General features: G+C 42.3%; 1 protein-coding gene across 1 annotated transcript in view; it reads right to left on the bottom strand.

Annotated features, from left to right (window-relative positions):
- RTTN (rotatin) overlaps positions 1 to 22,857 on the bottom strand; it is a 206,026-nt gene that overhangs the window by 73,564 nt on the left and 109,605 nt on the right. The window contains exons 33-34 of the mRNA XM_038746402.1: positions 18,999 to 19,188; positions 15,753 to 15,844 (exon numbers count right to left, since the gene is read on the bottom strand). Coding sequence (XP_038602330.1) covers positions 15,753 to 15,844; positions 18,999 to 19,188 — 282 coding nt within the window. The remainder of the gene's footprint in view (positions 1 to 15,752; positions 15,845 to 18,998; positions 19,189 to 22,857) is intronic.

The following is a 22,857-nucleotide window of genomic DNA, read 5'->3' on the forward strand; positions in this document are numbered from 1 at the left end:
TAATTTCCTCTTGGTAGGCTAAATGAAATTTAAAGCACTTTATCTTATTAAAATTACATAATTTGCCCAGCAAAGCAACTCTTGGTACAGTGCTCTGCACACAGTAAGCACTCAATAAATATGACTGAATAAATACCAGACAAATCCAAATGCTTTACTAGGATGTAATGGGGAAAGAGACAAATTGGCCTTAAAAGTAGTTACTTTCAAACAACCTATTTTTGTTCCTAGGAAATAAAGAAGTTAATAAGTATGCCTTCCGTACTAGTAGTAACATGGATTCCACAATTCTGAAAGCTTGCCTTAACCCCCTCATTGAACTGCAAACTGTGCTTGAATCAAGAAACACCAGTTTTAGATAAATAAAAATCAATAATAATTTACTCTGGTTGTAAAAGCATGCCTCTGAAGTCTCTTGGCAATAGTAGGCCACCTGTGCTTCTGACCCCATTCCCTCTCATCTCATGAAATCTCTCACTCCATCCCTTCTCCCCTCCTTAACTTCCATCTTCAACCGCTCACTCTCCACTGGTTCCTTCCCCTCTGCCTTCAAACATGCCCATGTCTCTCCCATCCTAAAAAAACCCTCTCTTGACCCCACCTCACCTTCTAGTTATCGTCTCATATCCCTCCTACCATTCCTTTCCAAACTCCTTGAACGAGTTGTCTACACTCGCTGCCTAGAATTCCTCAATAACAACTCTCTCCTCGACCCCCTCCAGTCTGGCTTCCGTCCCCTACATTCCACGGAAACTGCCCTCTCAAAGGTCACCAATGACCTCCTGCTTGCCAAATCCAACGGCTCCTACTCTGTCCTAATCCTCCTCGACCTCTCAGCTGCTTTTGACACTGTGGACCACCCCCTTCTCCTCAACACGCTATCTGACCTTGGCTTCACAGACTCCGTCCTCTCCTGGTTCTCCTCTTACCTCTCCGGTCGTTCTTTCTCAGTCTCTTTTGCAGGCTCTTCCTCCCCCTCCCATTCTCCACTGTGGGGGTTCCCCAAGGTTCAGTGCTTGGTCCCCTTCTGTTCTCGATCTACACGCACTCCCTTGGTGACCTCATTCGCTCCCACGGCTTCAACTATCATCTCTACGCTGATGACACCCAGATCTACATCTCTGCCCCTGCTCTCTCCCCCCCTCTCTCCAGGCTCGCATCTCCTCCTGCCTTCAGGACATCTCCATTTGGATGTCTGCCCGCCACCTAAAGCTCAACATGTCGAAGACTGAACTCCTTGTCTTCCCTCCCAAACCTTGCCCTCTCCCTGACTTTCCCATCTCTGTTGACGGCACTACCATCCTTCCCGTCTCACAAGCCCGCAACCTTGGTGTCATCCTCGACTCCGCTCTCTCATTCACCCCTCACATCCAAGCCGTGACCAAAGCCTGCCACTCTCAGCTCCGCAACATTGCCAAGATCCGCCCTTTCCTCTCCATCCCAACCGCTACCCTGCTCATTCAAGCTCTCATCCTATCCCGTCTGGACTACTGCATCAGCCTTCTCTCTGATCTCCCATCCTCGTGTCTCTCTCCACTTCAATCCATACTTCATACTGCTGCCCGGATTATCTTTGTCCAGAAACGCTCTGGGCATATCACTCCCCTCCTCAAAAATCTCCAGTGGCTACCAATCAATCTGCGCATCAGGCAGAAACTCCTCACCCTCGGCTTCAAGGCTGTCCATCACCTCGCCCCCTCCTACCTCACCTCCCTTCTCTCCTTCTACAGCCCAGTCCGCACCCTCCGCTCCTCCACCGCTGATCTCCTCACCGTACCTCGTTCTCGCCTGTCCCGCCATCGACCCCCGGCCCACGTCATCCCCCGGGCCTGGAATGCCCTCCCTCTGCCCCTCCGCCAAGCTAGCTCTCTTCCTCCCTTCAAGGCCCTGCTGAGAGCTCACCTCCTCCAGGAGGCCTTCCCAGACTGAGCCCCTTCCTTCCTCTCCCCCTCATCCCCCTCTCCATCCCCCCATCTTACCTCCCTCCCTTCCTCACAGCACCTATATATATGTATATATGTTTGTACATATTTTTTTTACTCTATTTATTTATTTATTTAATTTATTTGTACATATCTATTCTATTTATTTTATTTTGTTAGTATGCTTGGTTTTGTTCTCTGTCTCCCCCTTTTAGACTGTGAGCCCACTGTTGGGTAGGGACTGTCTCTATATGTTGCCAATTTGTACTTCCCAAGTGCTTAGTACAGTGCTCTGCACATAGTAAGCGCTCAATAAATACGATTGATTGATTGATTGATTGATAGTGAATGGCAAAGATACTTAAAAGTTCCACAGTGAGAGCAAGGTTAAAAACAGAAATTTTTGGCAATCTAAACAAATTATCAGTCATTTTCACAGCCTTTTTGCTCCCAGCACCTCTTTTCTGATGGGGGAGATCTTATTGGGGAAATCTGACTTAGTAACAGTGACCTATTCCCTTTTGCAAAAGCATACTTGACAACATAACGAGCTATGGAACAATAGAGATTTCAGGAGCAATAAAGACAGAAAAAGAGCTGTTTCGAGTAAACTCCAGACCAAAATAGGGAGAATCTCTAAGGGGATTCATATCCAAAAATGAAAGGAATAAAAAGTAAACCTCTTTTCCTGAGCCCCTAAATAGCAGTACAGGCTTTGGCATTAGTTAGTTGGTTATGGTATTTCATTCAATTATATTTATTGAGCATTTACTGTTTGCAGAGCACTGTACTAAGTGCTTGGGAGAGTACAGTACAACAATAAACAGACACAGTTCCCGCCCAAGATGGGCTGGACAGACTTTAATATAAATAAATTACAGATATGTACATTAGTGCTGTGAGGCTGGGATGGGGGAGAACAAAGGGAGTAAGTCAGGGCGATGCAGAAGGGAGAGGGAGAAGAGGAAAGGGGGGCTTAGGAAAGGCCTTCTGGAGGAAATCTGTCTTCAATAAGGCTTTGAGGAGGGAGGAAGTTCCAGGCCAGAGACAGGATGTGGGCAAGGAGTTGGCAGCGAGATAGGTGAGATCAAGGCACAGCAAGGTTAGCATTATTAAGCACTAACTATGTGCCAGTCAATCAATTAACTGTGAACTGGGGTAAATATCAATACAACTATCAGACACAATCCCTATCCCAAATGATTCCCTATATTCCCAGAATCATTCATTTTATTGAGAGGTCCAACAATCAATCATTGGCATTTACTGAGCACTTACTATGCACAGAACACCGTAGTAAGAGTTTAGGAGAGTACAATACAACAGAGTTGGTAGACATGTCCTCTGCCCACAATGAAGCAGCATGGTCTAGTGATAAAACACGAGCCTGGGAGTCAGAGGACCTGGAATCTAATCCCAGCTCTGCCACTTATCTGCTGTGTGACATTGGGAAAGTCACTTAACTTCTTTGTGTCTCAATTACCTAAGCTGCAAAATGGGGATTTAAGACTGTGAGCGAGAAGCAGCCTGGCTCAGTTTGGAAAGAGCCCGGGCTTTGGAGTCAGAGGTCATGGGTTCAAGTCCCGTCTCTATCATTTGTCGGCTGTGTGACATTGGGCAAGTCACTTAACTTCTCCGTGCCTCAGTGACCTCATCTGTAAAATGGGGATTAAGACTGTGAGCCCCACGTGGGACAACCTGATCACCTTGTAACCCCCCCCAGCGCTTAGAACAGTGCTTTGCTCATAGTAAGCGCTTAATAAATGCTATTATTATTATTATGTGGACCATGGACTGTGTCCAACCCAATTAGCCAGTATCTACCTTAGTGCTTAGCACAGTGTCTAGCACACTTAACAAGCTATAATTCTATTTGTTCTGACGATGTAGACACCTGTCTACATGTTTTGTTTTGGTCTCCCCTTCCTAGACTGAGCCCATTGTTGGGTAGGGACCGTCTCTATATGTTGCCGACTTGTACTTCCCAAGCGTTTAGTACAGTGCTCTGCACACAGTATGTGCTCAATAAGTACGATTGAATGAATGAATGAATGAACGAATGAAATACCATTAAAAAAATCAAGATGCTTAAATCACCTGAAATGCAGTGCTAAACTACCCATGGCTTAACAGCACAAATGATCAAATACGGAGGAAATTCTCTAGGAAAAGATCAACATTAGGGGACATGTAGATTAGCAGTTTGGGTCATATAAACCACTGTCTTTGGAAGATGATGTTCCTGCCAGCAAAACCATTCCTATGTGTGAGGGCATGGCTGAAGGGATCAATGTATGATCAACACGCTATCTTGCCTGTTGGGTGGAGACGCAGCCTGGCTCAGTGGAACGAGCATGGCTTTGGAGTCAGAGGTCATGGGTTCAAATCCCGGCTATGCCAACTGTCAGCTGTGTGACTTTGGGCAAGTCATTAAACTTCTCTGTGCCTCAGTTACCTCATCTGGAAAATGGGGATTAAAACTGTGAGCACCCCCCCCGATCACCTTGTAACCTCCCCAGCGCTTAGAACAGTGCTTTGTACATAGTACACACTTAACAAATATCATTATTATTATGCTTTGTGGAAGTGATTTTTGCCCTATCAAAGACTGTCTTTTAGCACCCCAATCTTCAGGAAGCAACCACTGAAGGGAAACAACTCCCTGCCCCAGCTGCAACCTGTCAGTCAACTCTGTTTGCTGGGATTCATTCATTCAATCGTACTTATTGAGCACTTAGTGCAGAGCACTGTACTAAGCACTTGGGAAGTACAAGTCGGCAACATATAGAGACAGTCCCTACCCAACAACGGGCTCACAGTCTAGAAGGGGGAGACAGACAACAAAACAAAACACGTAGATAGGTGTCAAAACTGTCACAATAAATAGAACTATAGCGATATGCACATCATTAACAAAAAAGAGTAGTAAATATGTACAAGTAAAATAGAGTAATAAATCTGTACAAATATATACAAGTGCGGTGGGGAGGGGAAGGAGGTAGGGCAGAGGGAGGGGGGATGTGGAGGAGCAGAGAAAAAAGCAGGGGTTCAGTCTGGGAAGACCTCCTGGCGGACGTGACCTCTCAATAGGGCTTAGAAGGGAGGAAGAGAGCTAGTTTGGCAGATGTGTGGAGGGAGGCCATTCCAGGCCAGGGGAAGGACATGGGCTGGGGGTCGACAGTGGGACAGGCGAGAACGAGGCACGGTGACGAGGTTAGCGGCAGAGGAGCGGAGGGTGCGGGCTGGGCTGTAGAAGGAGAGAAGGGAGGAGGTAGGAGGGGGCGAGGTGCAGCCTTGAAGCTGAGAGTGAGGAGTTTTTGTTTGACAGGAAACCACTGGAGATTTTTGAGGAGGGGTGTGACATGCCCAGAGCGTTTCTGCACAAAGATGATCAGGGCAGCAGAGTGAAGCATAGACTGAAGTGGGGAGAGACAGGAGGATGGGAGATCAGAGAGGAGGGTGATGCAGTAATCCAGTCGGGATAGGATGAGAGATTGAACCAGCAAGGTAGTGGTTTAAATGGAGAGGAAAGGGTGGATCTTGGTGATGTTGTGGAGGTGAGACTGGCAGGTTTTGGCAACAGATTGGAGGTGTAGGGTGGTCTCCCAGTAGCCTGTTGGGTTTTTTTTTGCTGTTTTTTTTAAATGGTATTTATTAATAATAATAATACTGATGGCATTTGTTAAGCGCTTACTATGTGCAAAGGACTGTTCTAAGCGCTGGGGGGGATACAAGGTGATCAGGTTGTCCCATGTGGTGCTCACAGTCTTGATCCCCATTTTACAGATGAGGTAACAGGCACAGAGAAGTTAAGTGACTTGCCCAAAGTCACACAGCTTACAAATGCAGAGCCAGGATTTGAACCCTTGACCTCCGACTCCCAAGCCCAGGCTCTTTCCACTGAATCACGCTGCTTCTAAGTGCTTACTATGTGTGAGACATTGCACTAAGTGTTTGGGTAGATATAAGATAATCAGGTTGGACACAGTCCATGTCTCACATGGAGTTCACCATCTCAATCCTCATTTTACAGATGACGGAACTGAGGTACAGTGAAGTTAAGGGAGTTGTCCAAGGCCACACAGCAGACAGGTAGTAGAGCAGGGATTAGAACTCAGGGCCTCTGACTTCCAGGCCTGTGCTCTTTCCATTAGGCTATGCTGGTTCCTCTAGGCCATGCTGTTCCCTGCTGCTTCCTGCCATAATGTTCTCTGACATTGTCTGGGGTTGTGTTTGTATTTGCCCGTATCAATGTGGACTCCTTTTCTGGCTTTCCAGTTTACTACAGACCCAAGCTCCAAATCTCAGAGTCAAAGAAAAGGGTCAACACTGCTACAGCTCGATAGACCTTCAACTCGGTATGACGCTTGATTCTCTGGAATGCTAATCAAATCTCCCCTGAAATACGCTAGCTGGTTTTTTCAAGCCTTATTAAAATTACTTCCTCCAAGAAGCCATCCCCTACTAAGCCCTCATTTCTCCTGCTCCCTCTCTCTTCTGCCTCACCTCTACACTTGGATCAGCACTCTTTAAGCACTTGCTAGTCACCCCAACCACAGACCGGCAGCAGTTAGACATATCCATAATGTGTTTTAACATTTGCTTCCCCTTCTGAGGTGCAAGCTAACTGTGGGCAGGGAACATGTCCACCAAATCTGTTCTGTTGTACACTCCCAGGCACCTAGTTTGGTGCTTTGCCCACAGTAAGGGCTCAATAAACACAATCGATACTTCTGGTATCCATGCAGAAACGAGGTAGCGGAACTCAGAAACCGCATTCAGTTTGGTTGAAGGTTGCATTTCCTGGGTGTAGGCTGGACTTACTGTCAGACTTACTGTCAATCCACAATGCCACTGGCACTACTCTTGAGCTATCACACAAAAAGACTTGTAAATAATACATACCTAATTTTCCTATCTCCCATTTGTCCCCATCCCTTTCTTTCCTTTGCTTCTCTCCCTTTCCCATTTGTCCTTTCCCCTCAATCAATCAAACAATTGTATTCACTGAGTGTTTACTGTGTGCAGAGCATTGTATTAAGCGCTTGGGAGAGTTCAATAGACAGAACTGGAAGACACATTCCCTGCCCTCTCCAACTCTCTCCTCCCTGTTTCTCACTCTCCCCTAAACCTCCATTTTTTTCTAATGGTACTTGTTAAGCGCTTACTCTGTGTCAAAACTGTTCTAAGCACTGGGGTAGGTACAAGATGGTCAGGTTGGACACAGCCCCTGTCCCACACATGGGGCTCACAGTCTAAGTAGGAGGGAGAACAAGATCCCAGCTAATCTCCACCATTTGTCTGCTGTGTGACCTTGGGCAAATCACTTTACTTCTCTGTGGCTCAGTGGCTTCATCTGTAAAAGAGGGGGATTAAGACTGTGAGCCTTAGGTGGGACAGGGACTGTGTCCGACCTGATTAATTTATATCCATCCCAGCCCTTAAAACAGTGCCTGGCACATAGTAAGCACTATAGATCAGACAGCGGGCAATTGTCAGAAAACTCTTTCTTCCCCTTACTCCCTCTCACAAGCTCTCGCCAACTGATACTTTCACCCAATGACACCATTTCCTTCTGCTTCAAGGTTTCTCATCAGCTGTCTCCTTCTTACATTGCTACTCCCCAGTTTGCACTCTCTGCTCTTGTGGTGCTCACCCTGCCACTGTCCTCATTCTCATCTCTCTCTCAACTCTGGCTTCTTGCTCGTGTCTTTCCCATTGGTTAGAATTCTCTCCCCCTTTCAAATCCACCAGATCACAACTCTCCCCAGCTTCAAAGTCCTCTTGAAAACCCATCCAAGAAGCATTCCACAATTAAATTACCTCCTTTCCAGGTCGTATCACCCCTAGAGTCATCTCAGCACTTATTTATTGCTACCCATAGCACGTTTGTAAATATAATCTAGAGTAGACTACAAGTGCATTCCCTTATCCATCTTTCCTTTCTCTTGTTATTACCAGTTTTACTTCATTTCTTAATTTTAAATAGTGCTTGATTCACTTCTCCCATTGGATTTTAAGTTCTTTAAGACCTGGGATCATGTCTTTTTCTTCCACTGGACTCACCCAAGAGCTAGGAAAAACGTTTTGCACACAGGAAGCAATCAATAAATACTACTGATTTCCCCCCTTCATCCTTCTCACCTTTACCCTTATCTCCTGCTCCTCCCCACCATCTTTTCCTCTTCTTATCCCTCTTCCTTTTCATTTCTCCTCTTTGCATCCTCCTTTCCTCCTCTTCCCCACTTCTCTGACTTCATCTCTTTTTCTGATCCCCTCAGCCCCTGGCTTCCATTTGGCCTTGCCTCTGCTCCATCTAGATTATAAGCCTCATGTGGGACACAAACTGTGTCTGATCTGATTAAGTTCTATCTACCGCCACACTTAGCACACTTATTTTTAGCACACAATACTTTTATTATTATTATTATTATTATTATTATTATGCTTCTAACAATGTTAGTATAGTAGAAAGATGCATTGTACAGATAGAAGGGCTGGAGGGAAATGGAAGAAGGAAAAAAAATTAGGACCATGTCATAGGGTGGTCTTCCCATACAGAAGGAAGGCAAGAGACACCACCCTCCAGTCCCCACAAGAGAAGTGCAGTGAAGTGCACAAGTGAAGTCAAACAGGTCACTCACTCTCTGACTGACCCAAAGGAACCCCAGCTAAGTAGGTTAGGAGTTGGAAATGCAAAGTGGCCAGGCTAGAATCCCTCTGTCCCATGCCCACTTCACATGACTGACCCCTCAAGGACCTTAGCGTCTATTATTTCATTATGCTAAAACGAATCAATGAATAAGTATCCCTGGTCGAATTGCACTGGATTGGCAACACTTAACTAATATTCAAATATAAACTGTAGTTACAGACTCAGTTTTCTACCTAAGGAATAGGTGAAAAACACTCATCTCTAAAACAATTTAGTTTCACTTTTCTTTAAAGCCATTAAGGAACTAAAGACTTATCTCAATCTGCAGTGCCACTATTACGTGATGTGATTTGACATTTATTTTTGCCAGTTCTTTACGTCCATTTCACTCATTCTCCCCAGTGAAGCCATTAGTACTGTTATTCTCATCTTGGAAATGAGTAGACTGAGGACCAAAAGGGTTAAGTTGTCCACCTAGATGCTGATAATTCAACCTGTGCAGACTGGGATTTGAAAGGATAAACAAGTGCTACAGCAGAAATTTCAGTGAAAAGACCTCGCTCAGAAGAAGTATCATGGCCTAGCGGAAACAGCACAGGCCTGAGAGTCAAAAGGACCTGGATCCAAATCCCAGCTCTGCCACTTGTCCACTGTGTGACCTTCAGCAAGTCACTTCACTTATCTGTGCTTCAGTCACTTCATCTGTAAAATGGGGATTGAGACTCTGAGCTCCATGTGAGACATGGACTGTGTCCGATCTGATTAGCTTGTATCCATCCCAGTGCTGAGTACAGTGCCTAGCACATAATCAGCACTTAACAAATACCATAACAAAAAAAGGCACTTTCAGCCTACTAGACCTCTTTTGAGAAAAACTCCTGCACTGGGAAATGAAATGGGACCATGGCGGTATGTCAAAATTAATTCACTTTCCGAAGTGTCCTAACTTATTCCCAGATAACAGCCCTATCCCTGGGACCTGGGCGATTTTGTCTCAGACAAACTATGTCTATTCGTGTGAAAATAAGAAACTTGGTAGGGAAAGGAAACAGAATGCACAACTCTGATCTATTTTGGGAAATTTCAGATGAAAGCAACCTACGAGTCTCTGTTGGATCATACTAAATATAGAACTAGTTTCCATTTAAATGGACCGCATTACATTGCTGTAAAAGTCACTCATAGGGACTACAAAGCCACTGGCCTTAATTTAGAACTCCTGTTGATGTTTTCTAATTTCAATACAAGAGAACTATTCTGAGAAGGAATGGAAAATGTACCGGTTTAGATGTTAGTAACTCTTACAAGTAGCATCAAGGCAGTAAAATTTGGGTTTTGGAAACCCTCTTTCAAGCTTTTCCCTTTCTTGCTGTGGCACTGTGGAGAAAGCTTGTCATGTAGTGGCTTTGGGGCAATTAGCTCTCTTTTGCTGGATAAGGGCCATCGATCCAAAGGGTTGGAGGTCAAGTGACCCCACTCCATACTAAAAATGACAGATTTTTTTATTAGCTAAAAATGTGTGCTTAAACAAGATTTTATTCTTATGGAAAAAATACCAAATGTTAAAACAGAATGACATCTGGAAATGAGGTATGTAATGAACATCATTGCAAGCCAGATTGGACAGGCTAAATTCCCAAGTTTAAACTTTTTTTTAATGGAATTTGTTAAGTGTCTACTATGTGCCAGGCACTCTACTAAGCATTGGGGTAGGAACAAGCTAATCAGCTTGGACACAGTCCATGTCCCACCTGGGGCTCATGCTCTTAATCCCTATTTTACAGATGACGTAACTGAGGGATGGAGAAGTAAGTTACTTGTCCAAGGTCACACAGCAGACAAGTGGCAGAACTGGGATTAGAACCCAGGTCCTCTGACTACTAGGCTCATATGCTTTCCACTAAGCCATGCTGCTTCTCAAAGCCTTCTGCAAAGGGTGAAAGAAGAAGCTATTAGGTGATTATGCCAGCATACCAATATCTCGCTATGATAAATATAATAATTGTGGCATTTCTTAAGCACTTACTAGCTGCCAGACACTCTACTAAGCACTGGGGTGGATACAAGCAAATAAGGTTAGACAAAGTCCCTGTCCCACATGGGGCTCACAGTCTCAATCCCCATTTTACAGATGAGGTAACAGGCACAGAGAAGTGAAGCAACTTGCCCAAGGCCACACAGCAGACACGTGGGACTAGAACCCATTTCCTTCTGACTCCTAGGCTCGTGCTCTATCCACTATGCCATGAAGGGATATGTCCTGTTGGGGAATCTTGTCTGGAAGAGAGTTTTGATATTCCAAAAAAATATGCTCAGAATTATTGGCCTTGGTTATTATTTTCTATTCAAGGATAATGGGCAGTGAAAGAGAAGGAGTCACCATATTTTGAAAATCCTTTAAAAGTTAGATGTTTCCTCTCCTAGAGACAGACAATGAAAATTCTTTCCCAAAAAAATTCACCTCTGTCCCATGAGGGAAGTTTGTAATGCACCACATATTACAAAGAAGCATTAGTTTTAGATATACCAGCAAAGAGTATAAAACTTTTTTACACTTATGTCCAAATTTAAACATTCTCAAACCAGACCATTGCAATATCCTCCTCTCTGGACTCTGACCTCCAATATTATTCTTCCAGTTACGCTTATTTCTTGGGCTAAAACCCTCTTCTAAGAAGCTTCAAAAGTCCCTCCTTCCTTAGTGTCTGCCTCTCCTGCTAGATTGCCAACTCCTAGAAAATAGGGACAATATTTAGAAATTCTCCTGCTTGTTCCCAAGCACCTAAGTACAGTTTTCTGCATAACTCAGGAGGTCAATAAACAGTATTGGTTGATAAGTTATTAATGCCCCATCTCAGCTTTCCCAGTGCACTTTGCACTAGATCCAACTTTCACCCCATGCTAAAAGCCTTTCATCCAAGCCCATCCAATTACCTCACTTTCACTTGTTCCCCTCATACTGGATTTCTTCCCGCCTATCAGGCCCACATTCAGTCAATTATCAGACTCTCCTAAGATGTCACTCAATTGGCCCTTAATGTCAGGAATGTCCTCCTCTAGTTCACAAACCCCTTTCCAGACCTTTTTTTTCAAACAGTTCAGAAATATCTCTCCTTTAAGGCAATAAAGTTACCAGCAGGAACGAGACAGCAGCACGGTGTGAACTATTTAGACCATAATCAACTCCACTTAGTGCACTACTGCTCCCGAAATCTCAGGCCTGAAACGCATCCGTCATTTTCAAAGGGACACTCTATCTTGTTGTGGGCATTTTGTGTCGGTTTGTTGTTATATTGTACTCTCCCAAGAGCTAAGTATAGTGCTTTGCACAGAGTAAGCGCACAAGAAATGCGATGCAACAAATGAATATCATCATCCAGTGCTGCTCCAGTGCTTAGAACAGTGTTTGACACACAGTAAGTGCTTAACACATTACCATTATTATTTTTATTTTATCTTCCCTAGCTAATGGATAGGTAGTAAATTACTCCTGATCCTACCCTGCCATACGTATAGCAGTCAAGACTCTTCCTTCCCTGAACCTTCCCGATAATAATAATAATAATATCATTTAAGTGCTTACTATAAAGTGAGAGCTGGAGTAGATAATCAGGTTCCACATGATGCTCACACTCTAAATAGGAGGGAGCACAGATATTAAATCCCCAATTTGCAGATGAAGAGACTGAAGCACGTAGGATTTAAGTGACTTGCCCATGGTCACTGGGATTAGAACCCAGGTCATCTAACTCCCAGGCCCATGCTCTTTCCACTAGGCCACACTGCTTCTCATGCAGTGTGCACGCATCCTGTTTCTTTCATAATGTTATAAAAATCTCCTAATAGTAGGATACCAAACATAAAGATGATACAATCCATTACTCTACCCTAAATGGAGCCTAACAAATTCTGCCATCTTTTCTGCCTGGCAGGCTGTACACCATGATGCCATTCTAACATCTGGAAATGTGTCTTTCTTGGGAAATGTGCTTGAACGGTGCAAAAATTATAATGAAAAATTCACACCTGGAGGGATTTGTACTCAAGGTATAAGAACACATTCCTACACCTGACAAATACTGGAAATTCAAGAAAACACAAAGGGCTTCTGCAGGTGTCTCAATATAAACTAACTGCAAAGAAGGGATAAGCTTAAGAATTCTAAAAATAAATACATTTTTGAATTACCCTAAATGTATAAGAGTACAAATATTTCATCTGTCCTATCTCTTTTGACTTTTACATGCCCAACTGGGCTATACATTTTTTTACATATTACTAATACATTTACATCTTGTTCACTAATGAAATGGATACTTTGTTTCTATTTCTGAATTCTTGTGCCTATGTTTAGTGTAGGTCAAACATTTTCAGTGAATGACATTATCATTGGCATACTAGATTAAGGATGGCAAGCATAAGGTCAATCAATCAATCGTATTTATTGAGTGCTATCTGTGAGCAGAGCACTCAACTAAGTACTTGGTAGAGTACAATATAACAGGGTTGGTAGGCACATTCCCTTCCCACAGTGAGCTTACAGACTGTTTATTCCTTTATGCCTGGAGTCCTCTACGCAAAACATTTTATTTTATCTCTCAATCAATCCAATTTATTTAGCTCTAATTATGTGCAGAGCACTGTTCTAAGCCCTTGGGAAAGTACAGGGGGTAAATTTACAGTCTTACAGCTTACTCTCCTTTTTATTCCCCCCCAATTAAAAACAAAGTTCTTCTCCAGTTCCCACCTTATTGGGCCTAGATTGCAAATAATTCCCACTTGTGACTTGTTTTCCATTGACCGTACAATCAATTTCTCCTGATCTCTCCAATCCTTTGCACACGCTAAGTGCTTAATAAATACCGTTATTACAACTAAAAGATTTTGGTTCAAAAATGTTAATAAATATCCCTGCAATGCACCATCATTAGAACCAGAGCTGTTGTAGAGAGAGGAAGCTCTAGCATACTTACATAATAAAGAGGTCAAAGAAATGAAGAAAAAACAGTTCAGACTTAGCCCCCAGTTTCCAATTTTGAGTCAACGACACACATCTCTAACCCAGTTAAGTCTCGATTAGCATCTCTAGCTCAAAATCACCAACGAATCTGAAATCTAAACAAACTTGTGGCAACTCAAGATTAGCCTCGTATTACTTCAATATTTTAGAAAATTGAGGTGAGAATCCACTGGGGTGAAAACCCATCTTTATTGAAAAATCAATGATTGGGAATGAAGTAAAAAGATTTTCAGTAAACACTCAAGTTTGGAATTGGTTTATTTGATATGCCAATGGAAGAACCTCACTGAATGCAAAATAAATACTTCTGTGGGGCACCGTGGTAGTCCAGGATTACCATTTCCACTGCTAGCATCGGGAACTGTACACTCCCTATTTCCAGCGATTAGAACAGTGCCTGGCATAGAGTAAGCACTTAACAAATACCATGAAAAAGAAAAAAAGTGGGAAACAGTGCATGTGCAAAATAAAAAAGTTTGTAAAAAAGGAACTGGATAAAGCAATTTTAAACACGTAATTTAAAGATTAAGAAATAATCCAATCACCATACATTGTGGTCTAATGGAAAGCGCATAAGCCTGGGAGTCAGAAGACAACCTGGGTTCTTTTCCCAGCTCTGCCACTAGCCCACTGTTTGACCTTGTCACATAATTTCTCGGTGCCTCAGTTCTGCCCTCTGTAAAATGGGGATTCAATACCTGTTCGCCCTCTTACTTAGGCTGTGAGCCCCATGTACACTGCTTGGCAAATAGTAAACAAATAATAATACCATTATTACCTAGATTCATAGGAATAAGGAGGTTTCACTTAAGGGAATTTAAAATCATTTTTCTCAAACGGGTCTGCCTTCCAACAGAGCAATTTCTCTTCCAAGCGTGCTGCTGACTGGATACAGTCAATGCTCAATGACCCGGTGTCAGCCAATGGGGATTTCCAGAGCCATTCTCCCCTCCTGGCTCCTCAGTGAGCTGGCCATCTGCCTCTTGGCCACTTGGCTGCCTTTTAATATATCAGAGGAAGAGGAAGCCAAATTCTAACTGGTCCATTTTTCTCCTCTTTAGCAGCTCTGGTTGAAGACTTAAGAGAAAATCAGAAGTCTAATACTTTTGTCTAATTTTTTTATGGTATTTGTTAAACACTTAATAGGTGCCATGCACTGTACTAAGCACTGCGGTAGGTACAACCTAATCAGGTTGGATACAGTCCTTGTCCCACATGGGGCTCACAGTCTTAATCCCCATTTTCCAAATGAGGTAACTGGGGCCCAGAGGTTAAGAGACTTGCCCAAGGTCAAATAGCAGACAAGGGGCAGAGCGGGGATTAGAACACAGTTCCTTCTAAGCCCAGGCCTGTGCTCTATACACTAGGCCATATTGCTTAATAGGAGGTACTTGGGTGAAGTGAAATTTTCATTTTCCATACTCTGGAAACTCCCAGAAGGGAAAAAGCAGCATGGCTTCGTGGAAAGAGCATGGGCCTGGGGGTCAGAGGATGTGGGTTCTAATCCTGGCTCTGCCACTTATCTGCTGTGTGACCTTGGGCAAGCCACTTCTCAGTTAAGGCCCTGCTGAGAGCTCACCTCCTCCAGGAGGCCTTCCCAGGCTGAGCCCCTTCCTTCCTCTCCCCCTCGTCCCCCTCTCCATCCCCCCATCTTACCTCCTTCCCTTCCCCACAGCACCTGTATATATGTATATATGGTTGTACATATTTATTACTCTATTTATTTATTTATTTATCTTACTTGTACATTTCTATCCTATTTATTTTATTTTGTTGGTATGTTTGGTTTTGTTCTCTGTCTCCCCCTTTTAGACTGTGAGCCCACTGTTGGGTAGGGACTGTCTCTATGTGTTGCCAATTTGTACTTCCCAAGCGCATAGTACAGTGCTCTGCACATAGTAAGCGCTCAATAAATACGATTGATTGATTGATTGATTGATTGTCCCTCAGTTACCTCATCTGTCAAAGAGGATGAAGATGGTGAGCCCCATGAGGGTAAACCTGATTACCTTGTATCAACCCCAGCGCTTAGAACAGGGCTTGGCACATAGTAAGCGCTTAACAAATACCATAATTACTGTTATTATTATTGAAAAGGGATATGACCATCTTCTTCAAAAGTGTAAAATGAATTCATAATGGCATTAGAATTTACCATTGTTTCTGATGTTGAGAGAGAACCCACAGCTTGACTTCGACTGGACAGGCTGGAAGGGGCTCTCCCAAAACTTACAGAATCATCCAGTTCTGAAAATAAAAAGAAATATTAGCATGCACACATCTTTAAATTATACATCATAAATTATTTATTCACATTAGTGTTTGTCTCCCCTTCTAAACTGTAAGTTTGTTATGGGCATGGAACGTCTCTACTGATTTTGTTGTATTATACTCTCCCAAGTGCATAGTACAGTGCTCTGTACATAGTAAGCGCTCAATAAAAACCATTGATTAATTGATTACATTCGGAAAAGATATGAAGGAAAGCATAAGAATTATTATGGCATTTGTCATTCATTCATTCAATCATATTTATTGAATGCTTACTGTGCACAGAGCACTGTACTAAGCAGCTGGAAAGTACAGTTTGGCAACAAGCTACTGAACAACAGGCTCACAGCTTAGAAGGGGGAGACAGACATGAAAACAAAACAAGCAGACATGCATCAATAGCATCAAAACAGCATTTGTCAAGCATTTACTAAGTGTCAAGCACTGTTCTAAGCACTGGGGTCGATATAAATTAATCAGGTTGGACAGGGTCCTTGTCCCACATTGGATTCCCAGGCTCAATTGAGTGTAATGATGAAAACAGGCAAAAACTGGGAATTAAAAATCATTCAACAGTTTTGCTGTTGGCATTACTTGGGCCTGACCTGAGCCCAATCAACCTCAGAAGCCTGACAATCTCCGGGGGGGGGGCGGGCAGGTACTGGAGAAGTGATCTAGAGCTGAACACACTGCCCTTAATCACTTACTCACTTCCAGAAGCAAATATCCTCGGTGAATGAATAAACCACCCAATCGATGGAAATAATCGCCTGTGCTGTGGGAATAGTATGGTCTAGTGGAAAAATCCTCGATCTGGAACTCAGGAGATCTGAATTCTGTCAGGCCTGTCACTACTCTTGGGCAAATAAGGCAATCACTATGTGCCTCAGTATCTTTGTCAGTAACATGGGGCTAATAATTTCTGCCTCCCCTTACCTTAAGATGCTGTGAAGTCAATAAGTTATGCAAAAGCACCTAAGAAAAATCAGCCCTATTCAAATTCAAGGGATTGATTCCCATTATCCCAGGCTACAGCTCCTACAGCTCTTAAATAATAATAATGATAATAATAATAATAATTATGGTACTTGTTAAGTGCTCACTATGTGCCAAGCACTGTTCTAAGTGCTGGGGTAGATACAAATTAATCAGAGTGGACACAGTCCCTGTCCCACATGAGGCTCACATTCATAATCCCCTTTATACAGATGAGGGAACTGAGGCACAGAGAAGTGAAGTGACTTGCCCAAGGTCACACAGCAGACACGTGGCAGAGCGGGGCGTAGAACTCGTATCTGACTCCCAGACCCGTGGCCTATTCACTGAGCCATGCTGCTGGTTACATGACAACAGGATGTTAAGCACAAGAGCCTTAAATGAATTATAGTTTCCTACAAAAAAATACTTGCCCCCCAAAAAATGATACATAAAAAGTAATGAAACATAATGAATATAGTAACATGATCAAATATCAAAGTAAATATATACCAAAAATAACATTTCAGATTCTTTTTTTTTCATACTATTTACTTTTCCAAGTACAATTTTTCAATTCCTATTCTACTAAAAGCAACTTGTAACAACATATTGGTGATCTAGCATTATCTAGGCTAAATCTATCTGCCATGATCTAATGCTAAATTTAAATGGGCTTTAATCACTTTAATGACGTGAGTCCAAATACTTCACAGGTTGGGGGAGAAGGGAAGTACACAAATCAAAGCAAAATTTGCAGGGTACCTCAAAGTAAGAGAGCACTGTAGGAAATAACTGCACTGAAATTCCTCTAGACTGTAAGCTCGTTATGGGTAGGGAACTCTGTTGTATTCTACTCTCCCAAACACTTAGTACATGTAAATAGGAAGCTCTCAATAAACTCCATTGTTCGATTAAAAATAATACCATTGTTTGATTAAAGTTCAACATTGCTCCCACAAAAAGAGCTAAAGTATGGTGTTATAATGGCAGGTGGCTGTACAATGAGTTGAATCAGTGTGGACATCCTTTTCCAATTAGGGAAGAATCACAATTTTTGCTTTCCACAAGACAACTTTGAACAAATTACTCCTTTAACCCATGAATCTTCAACAATTTCTACTGGGATGATTAGCAATATCATAGTGCCATCATTCTTCCTGAGTTTGTTCAGGATTCCCGTTCACTTTGCAAAATGTTCGAAGATCACTACCTTAAGGTAATGTGTCTGCAAATCACAAACACCACCGGCCATAGTAAGAAAATCATCTAGAGAATCTAGCAGATAAAGTTTCAAGGGGAAAAACATGATCTGCAAATCACAACTGAGTCAATTGTGCTAGAGCAAGGTAGGAATATCTGTTCTAGAAATACTTCATAAAAGAAATCCAGTGATATCTGTAGTGTAGCAATATGGAACTCTGAAAAGTCAGTGAGTTCTTGCTACCATTCTGAGCGATGATTTCTGCAATACCATTTCTGACTGGCTGGTTGAGTTCTTACGATAGTCTTAAATCTACATCCCAAAGATGGAGTGATTATGGATGCCACTCTTCAAATAACCATAAACACAAATGTTTGCCTGGACCATAATGGCCAGATGGATGGGTTTTAAGATTAAGAACTGTTTACATTCACTCACACTTTGAAAACCACACTTCCTGGAGTGAAGGTAGGGAGAGGGTCTGTGACCATGCATTTGCACTGTCTTCCACAAATTTTCATCATGAAGTGTGACTTTTCAGTAATTCTAATTTAAATATTTGGAGTACTCCCCAAGCACTTTGCACAGTGCTCTGCACACAGTTCACACTTAATTAATACCATTGATTGATTTAAGAATTTCAGGTTATACATAATTTAACTTTCAGTGGCTTCAGCCACCCAGAACATTTAATTTGCTTACATTAAAGGTGAAACATTGGCTTAAGTTCCTCCATGGAGAAGAAAGAGGAAAAGAAATGCTCAGATACATCTGGTCACAGCAATAGTGCCATTTAGAGATCGTAGGTTTGAACATTTTCTCTGCATGCAGACATAATTCTGCTGAATATTTTTTACAGTAGCCATTTATTTTGAGAAAATATCTTATGTCTGAGACAGACAAGATAGTGCCTTGAAACTGTTCCATTAAAATGGAATAAATACCACTTACCATTTTTATCACACCGCGCTGCGAAGCTATCTACCGGAGAATAATTCAAGTCAAACGTATATCGTCCTAGATAGCACCGTGTCGCCATCTGAATCACTTGTTCATAAAACTGGCAGTGATATAACAGAATCTGAAGGGCAGGTTTTCCTATCAGAGACAGGCCAGATTCCTCATCATGTACACAGGGGCCCTGAAGAGAAAAGGATCACAAAAATCTATTTCCTGCCAGCACTTAACTTTTCTCAACATATGCATTTGCTGTGAATATACATGCTCAGTCTTCCCATTCTTCACCAGCAGAAAATGAAATCAGAGAATGTATCCATCATAGCAGTCCGCATTAGGTTTGTTTTTATAAATACACACTACTCATTGCTAAGTACCAATGAATAGCACTACGGTTAAATTCTTATCACTGGATATTATTACAATTCATAAATGGACCATTTCTTCATCACTGGGGATGACAAACTCATTGTTCTTTTCCATGCATTTCAAATTAATTTAACAGGCTCTGGGAAACCACCTCACTACTGTGTTATGACAGTGGGTCTTAATAATTAATGAATAAATATGGCTGCTAGAATCTAGCTACAGGAGACTAAATGCCCTGTTTTAGCAATCACTCAAGTCAGCTAGGAAAATAAGGTGCTTCTTGAAGGGGCTTTTATGTACCTTTTCACTATTTCAGTCATTCTGTGGCATTGCCTGAGCTACAGCCAACACCCCACCAAGGAGGGAGGGAGGAAGAAAGGAGGTGGGGAGGCTGAGTGCAACTCCCACCCAAGTCTCTCTGCTCCTCACTCCCCTCTCCCACAGCGATTAGGCAAGCTCGTCCAAAAGAATTCAGAGAAGTTTCAGTGACTAACTTGTCAGAGGGGTGGAAATTATTTATTCTGGAAAATCATACACTGAGCTGCAAAAATGTGTGATTTGACAACAAATATTGGGAAATCAAAATGCACAAAAACAAGATAGTTAAAATGTTACGAAGATAATAGCAACCCAGTCACAGCTTACTTTCCCATAGACATCAATATGGATATTATTTTTTTTTCTAGCAGGATCCTAATTCTGTCAAACATATTTTCTCCTTCCTCTGGAAAGAGTACATTGTGTTTCTTTACTTACCCCAGAACAAGACTGCCTTCGGTTTAGAATACTTGTTGCTTTTTGGAAAGTCTGTCAAAATTTCTGTCTCTCTATCTCACAGGTAGACTATACAGTGCTTTTTCACCTCAGTTCAACAAACCAAAGGCCTAATCTCTTTGTTAACAAGATACTTTTCACTAACATTTATTTGCAGGGAGGAAATTTAACATGACTAAACTTTTTTATTTGGCTTTAAAAATTACCAATATATTTTCAGTATGATTCATATGATTAGTATCTGTACACAAACTGATCTTCCTGCATTAACAATTTCAGTTTTCTTATGCAAGTTTAAATTAATTCAGGGCTTCCAACATGCCCAATGATAAGGAAATTAAATCTCAGAAAGGGTGAGGTTCCCTGGTTTAAAGAAGCTTTGTAAATAGCTTCTTGTAATGGAATGAAAGTTTATGTGTATTTATAGACATAGATATATGTGTCTATGCAGATATCCTGTCAATTGTCCTGTAACACATTTTTACTATGTGTATTGTAGAGAACTCTATTGGGGAATTAAGGAACATTAGGGAGCATTTAGCCATAACTTCACATCTGATTACTTTTTGTTTACAGCTCACTCAGTATACTGACTTGAATTAACTCATAATAAGGACAAGCCACAGACTGTAAGATTGTTATGGGCAGGGAAGGACTCTGCTAATTCTATTGTACTATGCTCTCCCAAGCGCTTAGTACAGTGTTATGCACATAGTACGCACTCAGTAAATACCATTGATTGGGTGACAGACCATGATGCTCTCCACATTCAAAGTCTTATTAAAATCACAGAGATGGTAGACATAACATTTGGTAGTTGGGACCGTCTCTATATGTTGCTGACTTGTACTTTCCAAGTGCTTAGTACAGTGCTCTGGACACAGTGAGCGCTCAATAAATATGATTGAATGAATAACTCTAAATAAATTATGGCTATGTACTCAAGTGTTGTGGGGCTGAGACTGGTTGAGTAAAGGGTGCAGATCTAAGTGCAGGGGTGACACGGAAGGGAATGGGAGTAGAGGAAATAATAATAATGGCATTTGTTAAGTGCTTACCATGTGCAAAGCACTGTTCTAAGCGCTGGGGGGTACAAGGTGATCAAGTTGTCCCCCGTGGGGCTCACAGTCTTAATCCCATTTTACAGATGAGGTAACTGAGGCTCAGAGAAGTTAAGTGACTTGCCCAAGGTCACACAGCAGACATGTGGCGGAGCCAGGATTAGAATCCATGACCTCCGACTCCCAAAACCGGAATCTTTCCACTGAGCCACGCTGCTTATTCGGGCTTATTTGGGGAAGGCCTCTTGAATGTGCCTACCAATTCTGTTGTATTGAACTCTTCCAAGCACTTAGCACAGTGCTCTGCCCACAGTAAGCACTCAACAACAACAAATTGACTGAAGGAGAGGTGCTTTTAATTAGGCTTTGAAGGTAAGGAGAGCAATCATCTGTGGGATATGAAGAAGAAGGGCATTCCAAGGAATGATGCGGGCAAGAAGTCAGAGGCGAGAGAGATGAGATCAAGGTACAATGAGTAGGTTGGCATTAGAGGAGCAAGGTCTGCAGGCTGGGTTGTAGTAATAATAATAATAATAATAATGGCATTTATTAAGCACTTACTATGTGCGAAGCACTGTTCTAAGTGCTGGGGAGGTTACAAGGTGATCAGATTGTCTCACAGGGGGGCTCACAGTCTTAAACCCCATTTTACAGATGAGGTAACTGAGGCCCAGAGAAGTTAAGTGACTTGTCCAAAGTCACACAGCTGACAAGCGGCAGAGCTGGGATTTGAACCCATGACCTCTGACTCCAAAGCCCGTGCTCTTTCCACTGAGCCAGGAGGAAAGGCAGGAGAGGGCTAGGATGATGAGGGATTTCTGTTTGATGTGGAGTTGGATGGGCAACCACTGGAAATTCTTGAGAAGCGGGGAAACATGGACTGAATGGTTTTGTCAAAAAATGATCCAGGCAGCAGAGTGAAGCATGGACTGGAGTGGGGAGGGACAGGAGGGTAGGAGGTCAGCAAGGAGACTGACGCAGTAATCAAGGTGGGGTAGGATAAATGGTTGGATTAATGATAATAATAATAATTGTGGTCTTTGTTAAGCGCTTACTTTGTGCCAGGTACTGTACTAAGCGTTGCGGTGGATACAAGCAAATAGAGTCAGACACAGTTCCTGTTAATCAATCAATCGTATTTATTGAGTGCTTACTATGTGCAGAGCACTGTACTAAGCGCTTGGGAAGTACAAATTGGCAACATATAGAGACAGTCCCTACCCAACAGTGGGCTCACAGTCTAAAAGGGGGAGACAGAGAACAAAACCAAACATACTAACAAAATAAAATAAATAGAATAGATATGTACAAGTAAAATAAATAGAGTAATAAATATGTACAAACATATATACATATATACAGGTATATAGTCTTCATCCCCATTTTACAGATGAGGTAAGTGAGGCACAGAGAAGTTAAATGACTTGCCCAAAGTCACACAGCTGACAATTGGCGGAGCCAGGATTTGAACCCATGACCTCTGACTCCAAAGCCCGTGCTCTTTCCACTGAGCCATGCTGCTTCTCTACATCCAAGTAGAGATGTCCAGAAGATGACTTAGAATCACCAGAAAAATTTTTCAGGAGAGCTATACATTAACATATTTTGGAAGGAAAAGAGTACTACTAAATGTTAAATGAGAAGCAGCA

Source organism: Tachyglossus aculeatus, chromosome 5, assembly GCF_015852505.1.
Source record: "Tachyglossus aculeatus isolate mTacAcu1 chromosome 5, mTacAcu1.pri, whole genome shotgun sequence".
NCBI lineage: Eukaryota > Metazoa > Chordata > Mammalia > Monotremata > Tachyglossidae > Tachyglossus > Tachyglossus aculeatus.